We start from the raw sequence: 18,082 nt of genomic DNA, 5'->3' as shown, positions 1-18,082 counted from the left end.
CAAAGACCTCAGCAATGGTGAGGCACTAAGCAACTCAGTGAGACCTTGTTTCAAAATAAAATACAAAATAGGGCTGGGGATGCGGCTTAGTGGTCGAGTGCCCCTGAGTTCAATCCCTAGTACCACCCAAAATATTAATAATATTTTGTAAGTTCAAATAAATAACAATTTCTCAATAGCAATTAAATCTAAAATATATTTAGGAGTAAATTTAATAAAAGATATGCAAAGCCTTTTTGGAGAAAAGTGACAAAATGTTACTGAAAGGCCTTATAGAAGACCTTAATACATAGAAAGATACATTCACATTGGGATCTCCTTAATATTATAAAAATGTCAGTGAAATTGCAATCAGAATCTCAACAGAGATTTTTGTAGGGCTTAATAAGCTCAATTGGAATTTCACAGGAAAAAGCAACAAACCAGCAGCTAAAATATTTTCAAGAGAGAAAAACAAAATGAGGGCGTTTCAAGAATCAGGGCTCCTTATAAAGCTGTAACAAGGCATTGTGGTACTTGGCTTATGAAACATGATAGACAATATATGGATTTATACATATATGAAACAATACAGGAGGTGGCATTACAAACAATGGCTCCAGCTTCTCCCATGACCATGTCTTAGACATTTTCATTATCATTCTCAGTTTCAATTTCAAGCATCCCCTTCTTAGATGACCTCTACATCCTATCCTTTAGCATGCTTCCAGCACCAACAATCCTTTGAAACCCTTCAATCTCTTGACCCAACCTCTTTTCACCCTTATATCCTTTCTTATCCAGCTTGTATTCCATGAGTAATCATAGCCCTCTGTTGCTTCATTCTTGCTTGGAAAAACCTCAACCCAGATTAAATCCAATTTTTTTGCTTATGCCTGCATCCACAATGCTGAATATGACAAAGGAAAAGATCATCTGTGCCAACTGGTGTTATCTCAAATGCCATATCACAGGTCGAAACCCTCTAAAGAGGTCTGGGGCTGTAGCTCAGTGGCAGAGTGCTTGCCTAGCATGTGTGAGGCACTGGGTTCAATCCTCAGCACCACATATAAATAAATAAAAATAAATAAAGGTTCATCCATAACTAAAAATAAAACACCCCTCCAAAGGTTTTGGCCTTACTCCAGGTAAAAGCCCAAATCCTTCCAGTTGCCTATATAATCTCCACTCTCTCTCTTTTACTATCCTCCTGGCGTTCTCTGCTCCAGCCACACTGGCTTCCTGGTCCACATTTGAAACTGTGTTAAATGAGCAATTTGGTGCTAAATAAAATCACTTGATTTTCTATAAGAGAAGACTGAGACAGGATGAACACAGAAAGGAAGTATGGACATCATTATCCAAAGTACATGTATGAAGACACTAATTGGGTGTCAACCTACTTTATATACAAACAGAGATATGAAAAATTGTGGTATATATATATATGTAATAAGAATTGTAATGCATTCTACTGTCGTGTATTTAAAAAATAAAATCAATTAAAAAAAAAAAGAAAAGAAATCCTACAACCAGGAAAAAAAAAAACCTATGTCACAGCAAGCTCATGAAAAGAAGGAATGGAAAAATATCATAGGACAATTAAGTCAGAGGAAATAGTATAGATTTGACAAACTTAAAGAATCAGAATAGACAACAAAAATCATTTTTCATATTTAATTAACAGTAATTTTATTTATGTTATTACTTGGCTTATATTTACCTTGTAAAATTACTTTTGTTTTACAGTTGTAAAAAGACTATAAATATAAAGATTTCACATGTAGCTTTTGCTTTGAACATATTAGACTAGTCTGTAAGAATACTTTTTCCTTTAAATGGATCTGTACATTTCCAGATCTATTCAGTTATGCCTTAACTATGTAGAACATTAGGCTGTAGAGGGAAATACCCCAAAATCTTCACAGTGTGATAATGAGACCTAGGATGATTTTTTCCCATTTACTCTGATGTTTTACATTTTCCACATTTTCTGTACTAACTAGATATGTTATCCTAACAGAAAATAAACAGGTTTGTTAAAATACCTCTCAGAAAAATTTCAGTTTCATACTATGGGAATCATTGCTGTATTAAACCATAAAACTAAAGAGCTCTCTTCACAGGATCCAAAAGCTGTCCCTGGTTTGTTACATTCATGATTACTCAAGACCAGACCTGAAAATATGATATCAAGTTATATCTGTCTCACCTGAGTGTCGAAGTGCAGAAAATCCTTGCTCATCCTCCCACTCCCAGGTTGGCTCGCTCTTATTATACATGGAATGGAAGTCAGGAACTTCATGATACCAGTCTATGTCTGTGCTGCTTAATAAAACAGAGAACAATGAAGAACTTATGAAGCAATTTTTTAGAACTTGAGTGGAAATGAATCTATACATAGAGATTCCAACCTTATCATTGTCTTTCCATACTCTCACTTTCTAGGATGCAAAAGTGTTTTAAGAAAGTATAGTGAAGAATAATTTATCTTGCAAAATGGACTAGATGATCTCTAGTCTTGCAAGAATAAATTACTTGGCTCTGCAATGTGACCAAAATTCTTTAAATATATGTGCAAATATATCTTTGCTAATGGCATCCAAGATTTTCCAGATCACTACCAGATCTTTGAAAGAATCTGAAATACACATAGATGAGAGCAAGTGCCATGCACATTCACCTGCTGATGCAGTCCCCTGTGAGAGGGTCGCAGCTTCCCGCGCAGTCACAAGGTCTGCAGCCGTAGGCTCCGAAGCCCCAGTATCCCACCATACACCTGTCACAGTGTGGCCCTGCCACCCCAGGCTTGCAAGGGCAGTCACCATTGCTGGGATCACAGAAGGTCACTGAGCTGAAAGGAAGGATAGCTGATCCAACTGGATGGCAGGAACACACTACAACAAAGAGGACACAGAGGACTGATGAGTGACCGACGATCATCTGTAGATTAGGCTCAGCAATTCCAAAATGGCTTCCCTTCACTATACCTCACCTTTCTGAGACTCCTCCTTTAGTCAGTCGGTGTGTGCTCAGAGAATGAGAATTAATTAAATTATAGCTAAGCAAGATAAAATCAGAAAAGCATGTCAGCTGCAAAAAGAACATAATTTATTCTAAAATTGAAGTCATTAAATAAGAATGCTGTTTAGTTGCGGTGATGAGGATGAACCAGCAAAGGAGATAGAAGGAGCATTTCAAATCATATACAGAAGGAGTTATATGATGTTTTGGAAGCCAAACGAAGTTAAGCCTCAACTGTGTCAAATGCTGATAGATCAAAGATGAGGAAGGGGAATGGATTGTTGCATTTAGCAACATGAAGGCCATTGATATCTTTCATAGGAACCATTTCAGCATAACAGTGAGTCAGGAATATAATTAAAGAGGACTCAGAAGAGAATGGGAATGGAGGATTCTGAGCATGATAACAGATCTTTTGGCACAGAAATAAGGTGGTATCTAAAGCTGGGTAGGGATACAAACTCAAGTGGAAGAGTAGGATTTTGTTTGTTTTGTTTTAAAATGGGAGAAATCACAGCATATGTGATGTTTGACATTGATGGGAATGATCCAGTAGAAAGGGGAAAACTGATAACGAAAAGAGAGATGGGAGAATTGTTGGAGGGATGCTTGAGTAGAGAAGGAGGGACAGGATCTGAAGTAGAAGAGGTGCTGGTCTCAGGTAGGAGCATGATCAGTTCACAGACACAGGTGGAAGGCAGAGCACATAATCACAGGGGTGGCAGCTGGTGGGACTTTTCTTCTGATGGCTTGGTTTTGGGATAAAGTAGGAAGCAAGGTCACCATCAGGTGAGAGAGATGATGGAAATATGAAGAGTGGGAGAGTGAGAGACTTAGGAAGTGAAGTATAATTAGTTGTCAGGCAGCAGGCAGTAAGGCCTTCAAGGTTAGTAGACATGAATTTACAGTGTCACCAGATAAAATAGGTGAGTTGTCCAGACTCATAGCAGAGAAGGTTTGGGTTTGGTGATGGAGGAAAGTTGGGTTTAACCTGGGTGGGGTTAAATCTAGCTCCTCAGAGTAAAATCTGTATTCAGACAATTCTGCAAATCCTTCTCCTCAACCCTCTCCTACTCCCAGAATTACCTTCTGCTCACAGATTGACAATCCACAGTATTTCTTTTTTGCTGGGATAGCAGAAATAATACACACACACACACACACACGTATATAAATAAAATATCTATCTCTGTGCTTATTGAGTTCATCACAAATTCATGTACCTTAACTTCAGGTGGGTCCCCTAAGTGATACTCATCAACTCTACTCAATTTTACCTAGTTTTGATTTTTTTTAGTTGTTACATGGACACAATACCTTTATTTTATTTATTTTATTTTTATGTGGTGCTGAGGATTGAACCCAGTGCCTCCTCACTTGTGAGAGGCAAGTGCTACACCACTGAGCCACAACTCCAGCCCCCAGAACCCCCATCTATTTTTTTCTTTAATATTCCATTCACTCTTCCCACTTAGTCTGATGATTCTGGTGCATTAACAAGGTCCTCTAGATGATCTTTACTTTACCTTAAAAATCTCTTTATTTTCATTTTTTCACTCCTTCCTCCAAAGATCAAATGAGAAATGCTGGGAGGGATTGCAGCTAATGATGCTGCTGCCCACTAGTCTGTGATTTTAGTCAAAAAATTTAACTGTCCTGAAACTTGGTTTCTTTTTTTTGTTTCCAGAGATTGAACCCAGAGGTACTTAACCATCAAACCACACCTTTAGCTCTTTAAAAAAAAATTATTTTTATTTTTTTTTTATTTTGAGACAGGGTCTCACCAAGTTGCTGAGGCTGGCTTTGAAATTGAGATCCTCCTGTATCAGCCTCCTGAGTCTCTTGAATTGCATGTGTGCACCACTCTGCCTCATGAACATTGGTTTCTTTACTGTGATAGTTACATCTTATGGAGATTTCATGACGTTGAAGTTTTATTTTTTGGTACCAGGGATGAACTCAGGGGCACTAGACCACTTAGCCACATCCCCAGTCCTATTTTGTATTTGTTTAGAGACAGGATCTCACTTAGTTGTTTAGCACCTCACTTTTGCTGAGACTGGCTTTGAACTCAAAATCCTCCTGCCTCAGCCTCCAGAGCTGCTGAGATTACAGGCCTGTGCCACCATGCCCAGCTAGGTTGAAGTTCTTTTAAATGAAACTGCATCAGCAAGGCATATAACATGGTGTCTGATATGGAATAGGTCAATTCTCTGCCATATCTTTGGAACTTCATTTACTAGTTATTTTGTTATTAAAATGTCAGCTTGTCTTCATTTCCCCACTATCCAACTGTATGACCTTTGGCAAATCACCTAGCCTCCCATCCCATTTCCTTGTCTGTAAAAATGAAAATAAAAATATGTCTATCTTCATAAAGCTGTAAGAAAGAAGAACAGGTATACACAGCTGGTAGTGTGGTGTCTGGCAAATAGAGTTTATCAGTAGTAAATTAACTAATTAGTGCAAAAGAGATTCTTATAGAGGTATGGTATCTGTATTTGTGTGAGGTATGGTGCTAGCTCCCAAGGAACTCATGGTCTTGTGGGGGAAGCAGAAAACTATGCTAGAACTTCCATACGCTGTGATGTTCTAAATAGAGGTACGCTTAAGGCGCTGTGGGAGCACAGCCAAGCCATCAGAGGGAATCCTGAGGACACACAGAGAGGGGTGTTGGATCATGAACCAGATCTAACAGACAAAAAAGGAGTTTTGTCTGAGTTGAAAAGGTGGGGAAGGTAGGAAGCTGCTCATTCTGGCTTTACTCATTGTGCTTTCAAAAAAAATCATAGTTAATTGTGATTAAACACCATAAAATTTATCATCTTAGTCATTTTTAGGTATACAGTTCACCCCATTGTGTTTCATGTTTCTGTGTGATGGTGAAACTCTCACTGACTCGTGGACCCTGGGTGCCCTTGGCCTTGCCTGCGATGCTTTTCCCATCTTGTCCATCCAGATCCTGACATGTTTTCTTGTCCTGCTCCTCCAGTTATCCACTCTCTCCTCTATGCTGCCTCTGTTCTTTGTATATATTTCTAATTTTTGTGTATCACAATTCATTGTTTTTATTTGTTAATATACCTGTGGTCCTTAGAACTAGGCTCTGAATCACTGAAAGAAGAGTCTTTTTCTTTTTCTTCTCATATTTATTGGGAAAAAACTAATCACAATAATATGCAAAATTAGATTTATTGTGTTTTAAAGGTATAAGATGTATCTTTGTTACAGTTGGAGGTTTGGGAGGGAGAAAGGAATGGATGATGTCAGTATTTAGGGAAGAGATATAAGAATATACCCCTTGTGAAAAATGTAAGTGCTTATCACAAAACATACACTTCATAATGTTCTTTACATCAGGTGGATAAGATAATTTACCCAGAAAATTTGTTAACTCAAATATCCTGGTTTTCTAAGGAGATCATGAAACAAAAAAAGGGCTTTGCGCAGACTCAACAGAAAACAAAGTTGACCAAGCACTGTGCTGATGTTGTCCCATTTAGCTAGCCAGTTGGTAGAATGTTGGTTACATTAGACACTTTTTACTGTGGAAGGATCAGATATATGCCACTGCAAGAGAATGTGGCCTCAATTTACAGTTTTTTTTAATCTACAAATATGTTTATATCATCAGCACTACCCATCTTAGATTTTCTGAATACTTTTATCATTGTTATCTATATATAGAAATATAATATAATGTTACATTTGTCCCCAAAATTGATTTTCCAATTAAATTTGTAGATAGTCAATTGAAATGACAGGGGGATCTTTATCTTCTTATTTTTGTTTTTGAGGTTTAGAACAGTGTCCAGTACATAGTAGATGCTCAAATAAGCATTTCTGGAATTGACCTGAAGCACATTCCAGGCCGTGGGAATCATGTGAAATAGCATGGCCTGTGTGGGGAACGTGAGGAGCTTAGTGTAGCTGGAGTGTGCGTGAACAGAAAGCAGTGGAAGGGAGATGAGCCGAGTGGAAAGCTGTAGAGTAGGTTGGACTGGGGTTGGGATTCCAGATTGTGGAAGGTCCTATGCCAAGAAGATGCATTTTGTCCTGTGGGCATAATGAACCATGGGACATTTTAAAGCAGAATCATGATGTGATTAGGATTTAATTTTGACATACAATTTGGTGGCTTTGTATAGACTATACCAGTGGCAGGAAAGCCAGGGAAATGATAGCAAGGAAAGGATTAAAACAGCAGGTGTGGAGGTGTGGGAATGGGAGAGAAGTTTGCATATGAAAAACTTTTTTTTTTTAAGATATAAAGAATTTGGGGACTATCCAGATGAGGAAGAATAAATCGTTAAGGGACAAACAAGTTGAGGCAGATTTTAGAATTTCTAGTTTATAAAACTGAATGGATAATGACACTATTTATAAAGATTTGGAATTAAGGCTTGAGAAGGTTGAGATGGATCCACATTCAGAAGGGAGTGGTTTGGAAGGAAGGGAGAAAAGAAGGAGTTCAGGGTCAAACATACCAACTTTGAGATGCTTGAAGGATATGCTAATACATTATAATGGGCAACTAGACATGATCGGAGGCTTAGAAGAAAAGTTGGGAATCATAAAAATACTTTTGAGAGTTACCAGTCAATGGTAGTTGAAACTGGGAGGGTTAGATGAGACATTGCAGGGATAATGTATAGAATAAGAAGACAATCAAGAATAGGTTACTGGAGGACATCCACAGAGTGTACTTGGTTACATGAGTAAGAACTTCTGAAACAGATTGTTAGGCACCAGGTAGACAGGGAGGAAAAAATAAAGACAGCATTGTTATGGAAACAAAGGATTAGAAAGTTTCAAGTGGCTAGCAGTGTCCAACAATGGAGAATGCCTGAGTCACATACAATTGATAATAGGCCAGTAACACTGTCCATCAGGAGGTCACTGGTGACTTTTCTGAGAATAGGAGCTGGAAACTTTTCGGCTTTTTCTATACTTATAGGCTCTGATGGCATGCTACTTTGTGTAGATCTCTCTTTCAACTTTTAACAAAGAGTCAGTAGAGCAGTGGTTCTCAAACCAGTAATACTGTGTGAAGTTTGCAAAAATTCTTTTCTGTGTGTAAACTTCCATCCCAACCCTCCATGTGCTCTCCTTGGTTGAGAACCACTATGACAGAACATGAAATGTTGCTTTTTTTGGTGAAAGGTGTATATTGTCTTTTGGGGAAGAATCTCATGTTCACTCATTTATTTACCCACTCAATTAAGAAATGCTAGTTGATAATAATAATTCTATGCTTATGAAGTATTTGTAGTTTACAAAATGCAATCACTGCTTCGCCAAACATTTCAGATGCTTCATACTATGGCCCATACTGAGCCTTTCATTACTCTCTTGCATATGGTCCTTATCTAATTAAATTTCTAGACATACCCAAACTTTCCTGTTTCTTTATTAATTTTTGTAGGGAAATTTTTCTTCCCATATCCATCTGTTGAAATTCCATACATCTTTCCAGATCTATCTCAAATGTCATTCCTAAGAGTTGCCCCAATTCAACCATTTGTGGGGTGAGAGTGTTCAATGTAGGAGCTCTGATGACATATTTCTTGTTAAACTTTTGAAATTGAAATATATCAATATTCAGAAGAGAGAAGTGAGGTGCAGCCCCCTTCCTTCCCCAGTGGGACAGGCTTACCATCTTTTAGAAGTCATTCTTTATTCTAACATAATTGAATCTAACATATCCTTTCTTTGAAGCCCTCCAGTGCCTTAAAAATAGCATTTCTTCTTTAATCTCTGATCACACTCTTTGCATTGCAGACACTAGGTATTTTCTTTTCTTTCTCTGTCAAGCCAGTCTATAAGCTCCCACCCACATTCAACTATGCCCTGCAGTGCTCCTTTTTAACCTGAGTCTCACCCTTTTATTTTACCGGGTTATATGAAGATTAACTGAGAGATAGTGTATGTCTATAGCACGCAATAAGAATTCCAAATGGTACATTATGGATGCTCAAAAAATGGTCATTAAATTGAATTAAAAAGCAATGATGAAAACTCTTTTCAAAGAACAATGGAGGAAAACATAAAAGACACAGTTTGAAAGACTTAATAGTGTGTGAGTTTGTGTAAGGCAGCATTTAACCATTCACTCACCAAGCATTTAATGAGCAGTTACAATGTGATAAGTACTGAGCAATTATTTACTAGGGGTCGTATTTAAATGACAGAATCTTGGCCCTTCAAAGAGAGCCATAGTTTAGACGGGTAATTCCAATATTTAAAAATTTTTACCTAATACATGGAGAGAAGTAAAGATTTTTGCTGGTACAACATTCTCAAGAAAATGGCTTTATTTAAATTCATGCAGTTGGGGTTAATTGTTTCTAAATTAAATCCCCTAATATTTTTTTCAGTTGTTTCATTTTGAGGACACTTTCTTTGATTTGTTTCTCATTTTTTAATTAAATAATTAGGAGGACTTATATAATATATGTTAAGTGAATATATAAAACTTCTAACTTCAAAACTGTAGAAATGACATTAAATGAAATTTCATGTAAAAGTATAATGCTTTCTTCATTTTGACATGACTAAAACAAAAGTTACTGTATCACTCATTTAAGTTGATTTGGTTGACAGCAGATAGGGAGATTCAGCCAGATGAAGGATGCTGTAGGACCCCTTATCACAGCAATATATGGTATTATACCACCATTACATTTTCATCTACTGGAAAATCTGAGCTTTTCTAGAAGTTGACCTCTCTGTATTACCCTGTATTTTAAAACATACTTTCCAGGAATGGCCAGAGGAAAATGTGATTCTATCACATGTACTTGTGGACTTCTGTCAATGGGACTTTTTGCATAATTACCAGATAAAAATACCACTTGGAAACTATGCAGAACTAGCTCCAGGCAGAAGGCTCTGACACCTTTCAAGACATACTTTTTCAGACTGCACTCCAAGGCTTGCTTTGCATACCTAACTCCTGAATTTTGGTAATAGTCAATATCTGACACATATAATCTATATTTCTTATTTTTTTTCAGAATTAAAATATATTTTCTTCTTGTTTGGGAGGAAAAAGGATCTCCTTAGGTTTGGGCTTAGTTTTGACTGTCTAGCACATATTTCTTACTGAGTGTTGATTCTAGCATGTAACTTGAGCACTTATTTTTTCATAACTAATGTCAAAGTTATGACCCAGAATGACACGAGTCCTTGAGTTCAGTCCTTTATCTTGTTAGACATGAACTCCAATAGTGAAGATTGAACAGCCACCTTATATTTTCATTCTGAATTTAATTATTTCTCCATTATAATTTTTAGTGTATATGGCTATGGCAGACTGTCTTTAAAAGCCAAAATGGTGCTTTCAGTGACAGCCAGATTTATTTAGGAGCTGTGTGACCTAAGTGGCAAATGATTCAACATTGGAGTCATTATGTTCCCCCAAATCACTTATTTACCTTGAGTTGCTCACATCACAACCATAGTGGCAAAGTGAAATTATTACAAATGCTATTTTAATTCCTAAATATTGTCACAAGTAGTCTTTTAGTAATGTCAGTGACTTATTTTACATAGTACATTATTCACAAGGGTGTCCTATTGGAAGAAAATCTAAAGTGACAATACAGAACTTTCAAAACAAAAGATAAAGGAAATGAATACAAAGATTTTAGAAGTTCCTGTCAATCAGTGAATTTAGCTAATTGCAGAATGTGATGCACATTTGATCTACGGATATATGTTTGCAGCAATATATCTATTGTAAGAAGAAATGCCCTTCTATAGGGCAGTTACAGAAAAGAGAACAGGAAGCTGCTCCAGAGGATCTTCTAACAGCAAACACAACTGTTTTAATGAAAAATGGATGGACACATTTTCAAACAATCTTGTGTGTTTCTAGGCTCTAAAACTAATATTTGTTTCAACCATAAAGGCTGATAATAAATCCAGTGGTTTGGAAATTGCCCTTATGATACCTTAGGAAAACAGAAAATAAAACAGAGGCAATAAAATAAAGTTAGTAACAGCACAAGTTTGGGAGTTGGACTAGATGAGTTCAAATTCTGGTTCTGAGGCTTGTTCTTTATAAGGCTTTATGAAATGAATCTCCTCATTCCCAATTTTCTCATTGATGAAGAATAACAATACCCATGTCACTAGGTTGTTTGAGAATTGAATGAGACAGTGCATGTATTTAGCAATATATCAGGCATTTAGTGGCACCAAATGCTTAAAAAGGAACTGATAGAATCTGGATGAAACATTAGTTTTAAAATAGCCACCATCCATCCTTCTGTCCATCCATTCATCCACCTACTCATTCATTTATACCTTCATCAAAGAAAGAGCTTTTGAATGTTAAGTGTTTAAAAAAAAATGAACTATGCTAGGACTGAAGATACCAAAAGTTATCTCTCTTGTGTGATGAAAAAAGAGATGTGCAAACAAACAATTAAAGGGCACTATGTATTAGAGCTAGATTAGTCCAGCATGCTTGAGAACAAAGAGGAAAGTGCACTAAAGGCCTCATTTGCAGATTAGGGCTGGTTTTTAAGGAAATTAATGATCTAACTGGCTTTCCAAAGAGTCTCTTTGCCTTGGATCTGGGAGGAATATGGTGGCAAATGGAAGCCTTTCTTTTCTGCTCATAAGCCCTTCAGAATTAAGTTCCTCTCCTCTTACATGTTCTTTTACTTTGCTTAAAAACAACAACAACAACAGCAAACGATCTGCCATTACTCATTTTGTAGATCATTTAGAAAAAGTCAGGTGAGGTCTATAATCTTGCTGCTTCCAGGGAGCTACCCTGCAATGTAATGCAGAGGAAAAGTCATAGCTGGTTACCCACATGAATGTAACTATGTAAATACAAGTAGGAAATGACCAGGAACCATTATGGCTTGCTTTATTCCAATGAAATTGCTATAGTTTTGAGTGGTAGAGTCAAAGGACACCATTGCTGCCTTTGTTCTGCCTCCCCACTTTCACTAGAACTTTGGGAGTCTCTGTGCACATCTTTCACTTTAAGAGTGATGCAGGGTACCAAGCTTGTTATTAGAAACAATCAATTGAACTCAACATCTTACCTCTTTTTAATCACCAGTGCTCCTTAGTATTACCTGATGGTTCTAACTTTTGCTATTCTCTTAGTAAAAGCTACTCAGGAGCAAAATACCCTGAAAGTATTTGCTCCTGATTTAGCTTTTCTAAAAACAGAACTCAAAGTTCAAGGGCCTTAGCTGGGAAAGAAGTAGCTGTTCAAGACCTTTCACCACTAACCGGTGGCCACTCCCTCAGCAGCGCCTCCCAGGCTCCCAGCATTGTTTTCTTCTGAAAAGGCCAAGGCCCTTCAGAATTTCTAATGGGGAATTTTTAATAGCAAAGTCATTTCAAAAGCTGCCCAGCTGTCTGTTGACGTTCTTAGAAGGAATGGGACTTGAAGGGGATGGTTTTGAGATGCAGCTCCAAATAGAAAGGAGATACTATGAACTGTTAACAAATATATTAAGTGTGAAGTTAAACAGTAGATAAAAGAAGGCTTCTATTTCTTTTTTTGATAGTGTTTTCTTCTTTCCATCTACTATCAACTATTTTTGCTAGTGGATGAATAGCTATAAAAAAATAAAGAACACATTGTAAATGAATTGCACTTTGTTAAAGGAAATAGAGTTTTCCCTTCACTAACCCTAGGAACATTTTCCTATGGATCCTTGAAATGTTATATACATTGTGCTCGGTGATAAGCTAGTTCCACAGAGTCAAGGTGTATTTAATTTCAAATACAATTGTTCTTGAATAAATATAATAAGTAATCTAAAATTAAAATTTACCTTTCATTTACTGAAATTCAGTCTCCTGAAGAGTTGTACAACTCCCATAAAAGAGGACAATGTGTTGGTATATAAGAGATGCCTTTATTTAATGCTTTAAAACATAAGTGTAAGGTATTTAAGAATATTTCCTATTTTTCTTCTATAAATTTTTAAATGCATAATGCAAACTAATACTAGAATTATGCCTACCATTTTTAATGCTTCATTGGTTCTGCTGCTTAGAACCACTACTTGATTTCTGTATGGTTCCTTTCCTGTTTATGAGTTGTCATTGAGCCAGTTGCTATTTATTCCTGGGTATGTCTAAGGGATCTTATGTAGTTAAAAAAAAATTATATTCCTGATTAGCCACTTCATTTAAATGGAAGAAAGCACTTTTGAGTGTATTTATTACTAGAAAACTTTCAGATATAATTTTGGACACTGTATTTTGCTTTGAAGAATTCGATTATATTGTATATCATCATCATCATCATATTTTAAGAAATACCACCTGCTCAGTATTCCTAATTCACCCAGGCACCTAGCCAGGAATTGGGGTCATCCCTAACTTCTCTTTTCCCTAGAGAAGCAAGACTTATTCCCTGTTAACTTTATCTGTGTTAGATCTTCCCTTTGGACTGATTGGTCCCTGCTGTAATCTGTCACAATAACTTTTCTCTTCATAACACTTATAGCTATAAGTTTTTTTAATATTTATTTTTTACTTGTAGTTGGACACAATACCTTTATTTTATTTATGTGTGGTGCTGAGGATCGAACTAGGGCCTCGCATGTGCTAGGCAAGCACTCTACCACCGAGCCACAACCCCAGCCCCCACACTGATAGCTTTTAATTAAATCTTTACTTGGGAGTACGTTTATGTGTAGTCCATTTCCCTGGGACTGTCTTTTGTTGTGTATGCAGTGATTAGAATAGGCCTGGCACATGGTAGTCACTCAGTAAATATAGTTGAGTTTTTTAAAATGGATGAATCATGTCACTTAATATATATTTCTTACTGATTGATGGTCTTTTGGCCTTCAGTATTCTCATTATGATTCTTGCCTCATTGTCAACTCTATAGTACACAGTGAGATCTAGAAGGTAGGAATAGTATCTTTTGATCTCTGTCTGCAAAACCCTGAGTCATGCCTCACCCATTTCATCAACTCAGTCTTTGTTGAATGAATCAGTAAATGTGCCTCTGAATAAGCAACAACCACAGAATAATTCTATGTTTGATGACTATTCTAACAGATTTATGTTACTCCTCTTTCAGGTTTTCTAGTGTCTTAGCATCACATCATACAATATCAAACAGAAAAAACACCAAACTAATCTATAGAAAATGGAAGTGGTCAAAACAAAGTAGATTATTATGAACCACCAGGGCATGACTGTTTCCTTCATTTAGTGCTTCACTTAGTCCAGTTATATTATTTGTAATAAAAGCTCTTTATTGTAACTCTGCAGGAGACATTCTCCACCCATAAATGCCTTTCACTGGAAGCAAATATTTTTTCACATTAATCAATCTGAAATTCCTTTTCCTCTCTTTCAGGCAATTATATCTAATTACAATTCTTTGTTCTAGTGAAGTAAGTTTTTTTTCTTTTTTTTTTTAACCACCCCTCTGTATCCCTTATACCTTTTGAGTGTCTGTAGAAACATTTGTATTTTCCCTAAGAAGTTTCCTATTTTAATCTGCATGCATTTATCATCCTTCACATTTATTCATTAGTGTGTCTTTTTTCTTGACTGTTTTTGTTTGCAGATCTGGAACACTCTGCAGTCAATTTCATATTTCTTGTATTCAGATTCCTCAATATATTTCTTTAGATTTAGATGTTACATGGGTGTTTATCAGTAATCAGGATCTTACTCAAAAACCAAAGGGCATAATTAAATAAAAAATCTAGGTCCTTTGCAAATTACTTTTGGCTCTAAAATATTTGTCTGATTATGTCTACATTTGTTTATTCATTTTGTTTTCAACTAGGTCACAGTGTAGAGTAGAATTCTTTGGATCTTTGTAGGTCTTTGTAGGTCAAGGTCTTTGTATTCAGACAAACCTGGGCTCAAATCCTGGGTTTGTCGCTGATGAGCCGTGTGGACTTGGATGAATTACATAATCAATTTAAGCCTCAATATCCTCATTTATAAAAATAGAAAAAAATACCACTTAACTTATAAAGATTGCTGAAAGAGATAACTTATGTAAATTGCTCAGCACAGGCCTGTATAATAGCCATTCAACAAATGCTAATTCTTTTCTTTATGCCCCCTCCTAATTTTGTCCAGATTTTATGCAGGTTTTGATATTTTATAATTAGTTGCTTGATTATTTAATGCTTGTCCTCATCAAATGCAGAATGGCATATTATCTATTCAGTGAATTATACTTCCTGTTTGAGAGAGATGAGAATTTCATGATCTCTCCCACTTCCTAAATCAATTCATGAAGCTTCTCCTTTTGGGGGTGTGGGGAGTAAATTTTAACATGTGTTATTTGATCTTTTTAAAGGGTTGTCTTAGTATGATTATTATATTATATTATATCTATTTTCTCTACCTCTGTCATTTCTGGTTTAACTTTAAATTTTCTGGTTTAACTTCTTAAAAAGAAAAGAAAAGAAAAAAAGAACAACCAGAAAAATCTAGATTAAAGTTTCCCAACCACTACTGCCAAGTCACTGGTTCTATTTAAAGTTTGCTTTTCAAAAACAGTTACTTCATATTGATTCTATGCTGGAATCATTCACAGTATAAAACAAAGATGTCTATGTTGTTTATATGGCATAAAATGAACTCATGTGGCTTTGCCAAAACTAGAATGAAAGAAGAAGCTTGCTTGGTTACTATTTGAGTGACCTCAGCCACCCTGGGAAACAACAGACTGGACATAGACATAGGAATGAAGAATTGAAGGTGCTTATGGGTTCCTAAATGTGTCATCATGGAAAGGTGCTCTGGATTTAAGTAATTTTAAAATGTAACTTGTAAGACAAATGGAAAAACTAGAATCACTATCCTAGAGGTAGAATGAAATAATTGTTTGGCAGCCATACAAATGAACAAAGATTCTTCCTGAGAGCATCATGAGAAGGTGCTATTTGAGTAGACTGAAGGATGGAAAGATGGTCATTCACCCAAGAGCCTGCATTTTCATCAGTTGAGTACTTTACACTAGGCCAGAAAGAAGAAAAGGATCAGGGGAAAAAGAAGAAGAGAGAAATCTAGAAGCTAGAACCTTTTCTTACCAACACAGTTGGTAGTTTAGGGTAACCATGACCACGTAACCAGATGGTATCTTGGTAAACACTTGGTTTAGGTTTCAGGGCAGAGGGACCAAGTTTATTTTTATTCACTCTGTGAAAAGGCAATTGACTACATTTATTTTGGCCCACCAGGGCGGAAGGAAGGGCATGCCAGTTTTTCAAGAGGTTGTTTACTTTGACCGGGGATACATTCTACTTTGTTTTCCATCTGCTAATTTTTCTTTAAATATGGAGACTATGCAATAGTTAAAAGTATGCGTCTTGACATAAAAAGGCAAATTTATTGCAAAGAAGCTAACTAGCTTTTCCTGAAAAGAAAGTTATTTCTGCTTTGCAAGACATTTCTTCAAACAGCTGTTTCAAATATGTTTTACTAAAGAAAGCAAGGGAAATTTTCTATAGAAAAGTGTCACAGAGTAGCTATCAATATCCATACATATGCAACCCAATTTCCCATCTATGCATCATTTAATATATCCTTTGGTGATAAAAGGAGGAGGGTTGGGAAGGAGAGATTTATGAACTGGACTCAATTACTATGTAAATACCAACAAAATAACAAATTTATAGTAGTTTAATGCTATGTTCTTAATACATAAATATAGAAGTAAATGTCAATGTAGTAGTAGGCTAATTTTATTATCAACTCTAGGATCATTATAATAATTCAGTTTAAAGTATGAGATATTTATGGTAAATAAATCTACGTGGGGGCTGGGGCTGTGTGTGGCTCAGTGGTAAAGCACTTGCCTAGCATGTGTGAGGCACTGGGTTCAATTCTCAGCACTGCATATAAATACATAAAATAAAGGTCCATTTACAACTAAAATTTTTTTAAAAATAAATCTATATGAATATTTGGGGGAGTCTCTGGTTGGAATAACCAGATATTTATTTCGAAATGGTTACCTAGAATTTGTGTCAGGAATTTTCTTGGCGAAAACCAGAGGTTCTACATTAGACATTCTTAAGTTGAAGGAGATCATTGACATGAATGCCTACCAGTATTTATATTCATCAGTGTATCAGGAAAAGTGTCTAGCCAGAGATTCAGCAAGTCTTTAGGATTTTCTACCAGAGATATGGCTAATTGAGTGAGTAGATTAAGTTAAAGATGATTGTTAGCTCATAATCTTTCATCCAAGGTTGAGCACGAACAGAGCTCTTCTAGAAACTGGACTTGTGTACACAGTGTTTCTCATGCTGATCTCGAGGCCAAAAAGCTGAATTAGAATCACCAATGAAACTTTGTAGAGAAATACAGGTTTCTGGCCCCGTTTCCTGCTGGAGATTCGGAGTCAGTATAAGCAGGTCAGGACTCTGAGATTCCCGAATGTTTCTGATCCACATCAGATCTGGGAGCCAATGAGGAGAGAGCAATGTTTGAGATCAGGGAAATAGGTTATGGAGGTGGAGGCTAGGCTTTGTACACAGGAAAGAAACCCTTTCAGTTTTGCCTTAGCGTTCTCTGATTTCCTAGTGAATGATCTGGTAGCTTGAAATTGGACATGATGGGAATATGTAAGCCATAGAAATTGGCAAGTGCTATAAATCAGGAGTGATCCATCCCCAACCCTTGAAAGTCAGTACACCTGTCTGGTAGGGTTATTCTCACCTTTTAAATATGCCTACTGTCGGAAAATCTACTTAGGTTACAGGATACCAAAGCCACATAAGTGGCTTTAGAGATCAGATGAATTCTTCTAAGAGATGATACTCTTTCAGCACAGAGAGAATAACTACTCAAAACATTCAGTACATAAAACGTTATTCCCCTTTTCCTCTGTCCTTTAGCAACCAGCCAGTTTGAGCCTCCATTTCTGTTCTCAGCCCTAGTTTCAGCTGGAAAGACTCACATTTTCCCTTGTGGTTACAGACCTTAAATGCACTGTCCTTTAAAACATTTTTTTCCCCCTGAGTTGTAGGAATAAATTCAGTTTCAATGATCTCCACTTGTCTTAAAAAAACAAACAACATCTTTGGAATCCTCAGAAGTGATTTCTTGG

General features: G+C 36.5%; 1 protein-coding gene across 2 annotated transcripts in view; it reads right to left on the bottom strand.

The window, feature by feature from the left end:
- The window catches only part of Ntn4 (netrin 4), a 106,815-nt gene that overhangs the window by 17,525 nt on the left and 71,208 nt on the right, over positions 1 to 18,082 (bottom strand). For both annotated transcript variants that reach the window (XM_058571290.1, XM_046419326.2), the window contains exons 6-7: positions 2,663 to 2,876; positions 2,192 to 2,304 (exon numbers count right to left, since the gene is read on the bottom strand). In XM_058571290.1, coding sequence (XP_058427273.1) covers positions 2,192 to 2,304; positions 2,663 to 2,876 — 327 coding nt within the window. The remainder of the gene's footprint in view (positions 1 to 2,191; positions 2,305 to 2,662; positions 2,877 to 18,082) is intronic.

This window comes from Marmota monax, unplaced genomic scaffold (assembly GCF_021218885.2).
Source record: "Marmota monax isolate L192 unplaced genomic scaffold, Marmota_monax_Labrador192_F-V1.1 WCK01_AAM20220418_F8-fsc00036, whole genome shotgun sequence".
Classification (NCBI taxonomy): domain Eukaryota; kingdom Metazoa; phylum Chordata; class Mammalia; order Rodentia; family Sciuridae; genus Marmota; species Marmota monax.
The sequence above is the reverse complement of the archived record's forward strand: the minus strand, read 5'-3'. Positions and strand labels throughout refer to the sequence as shown.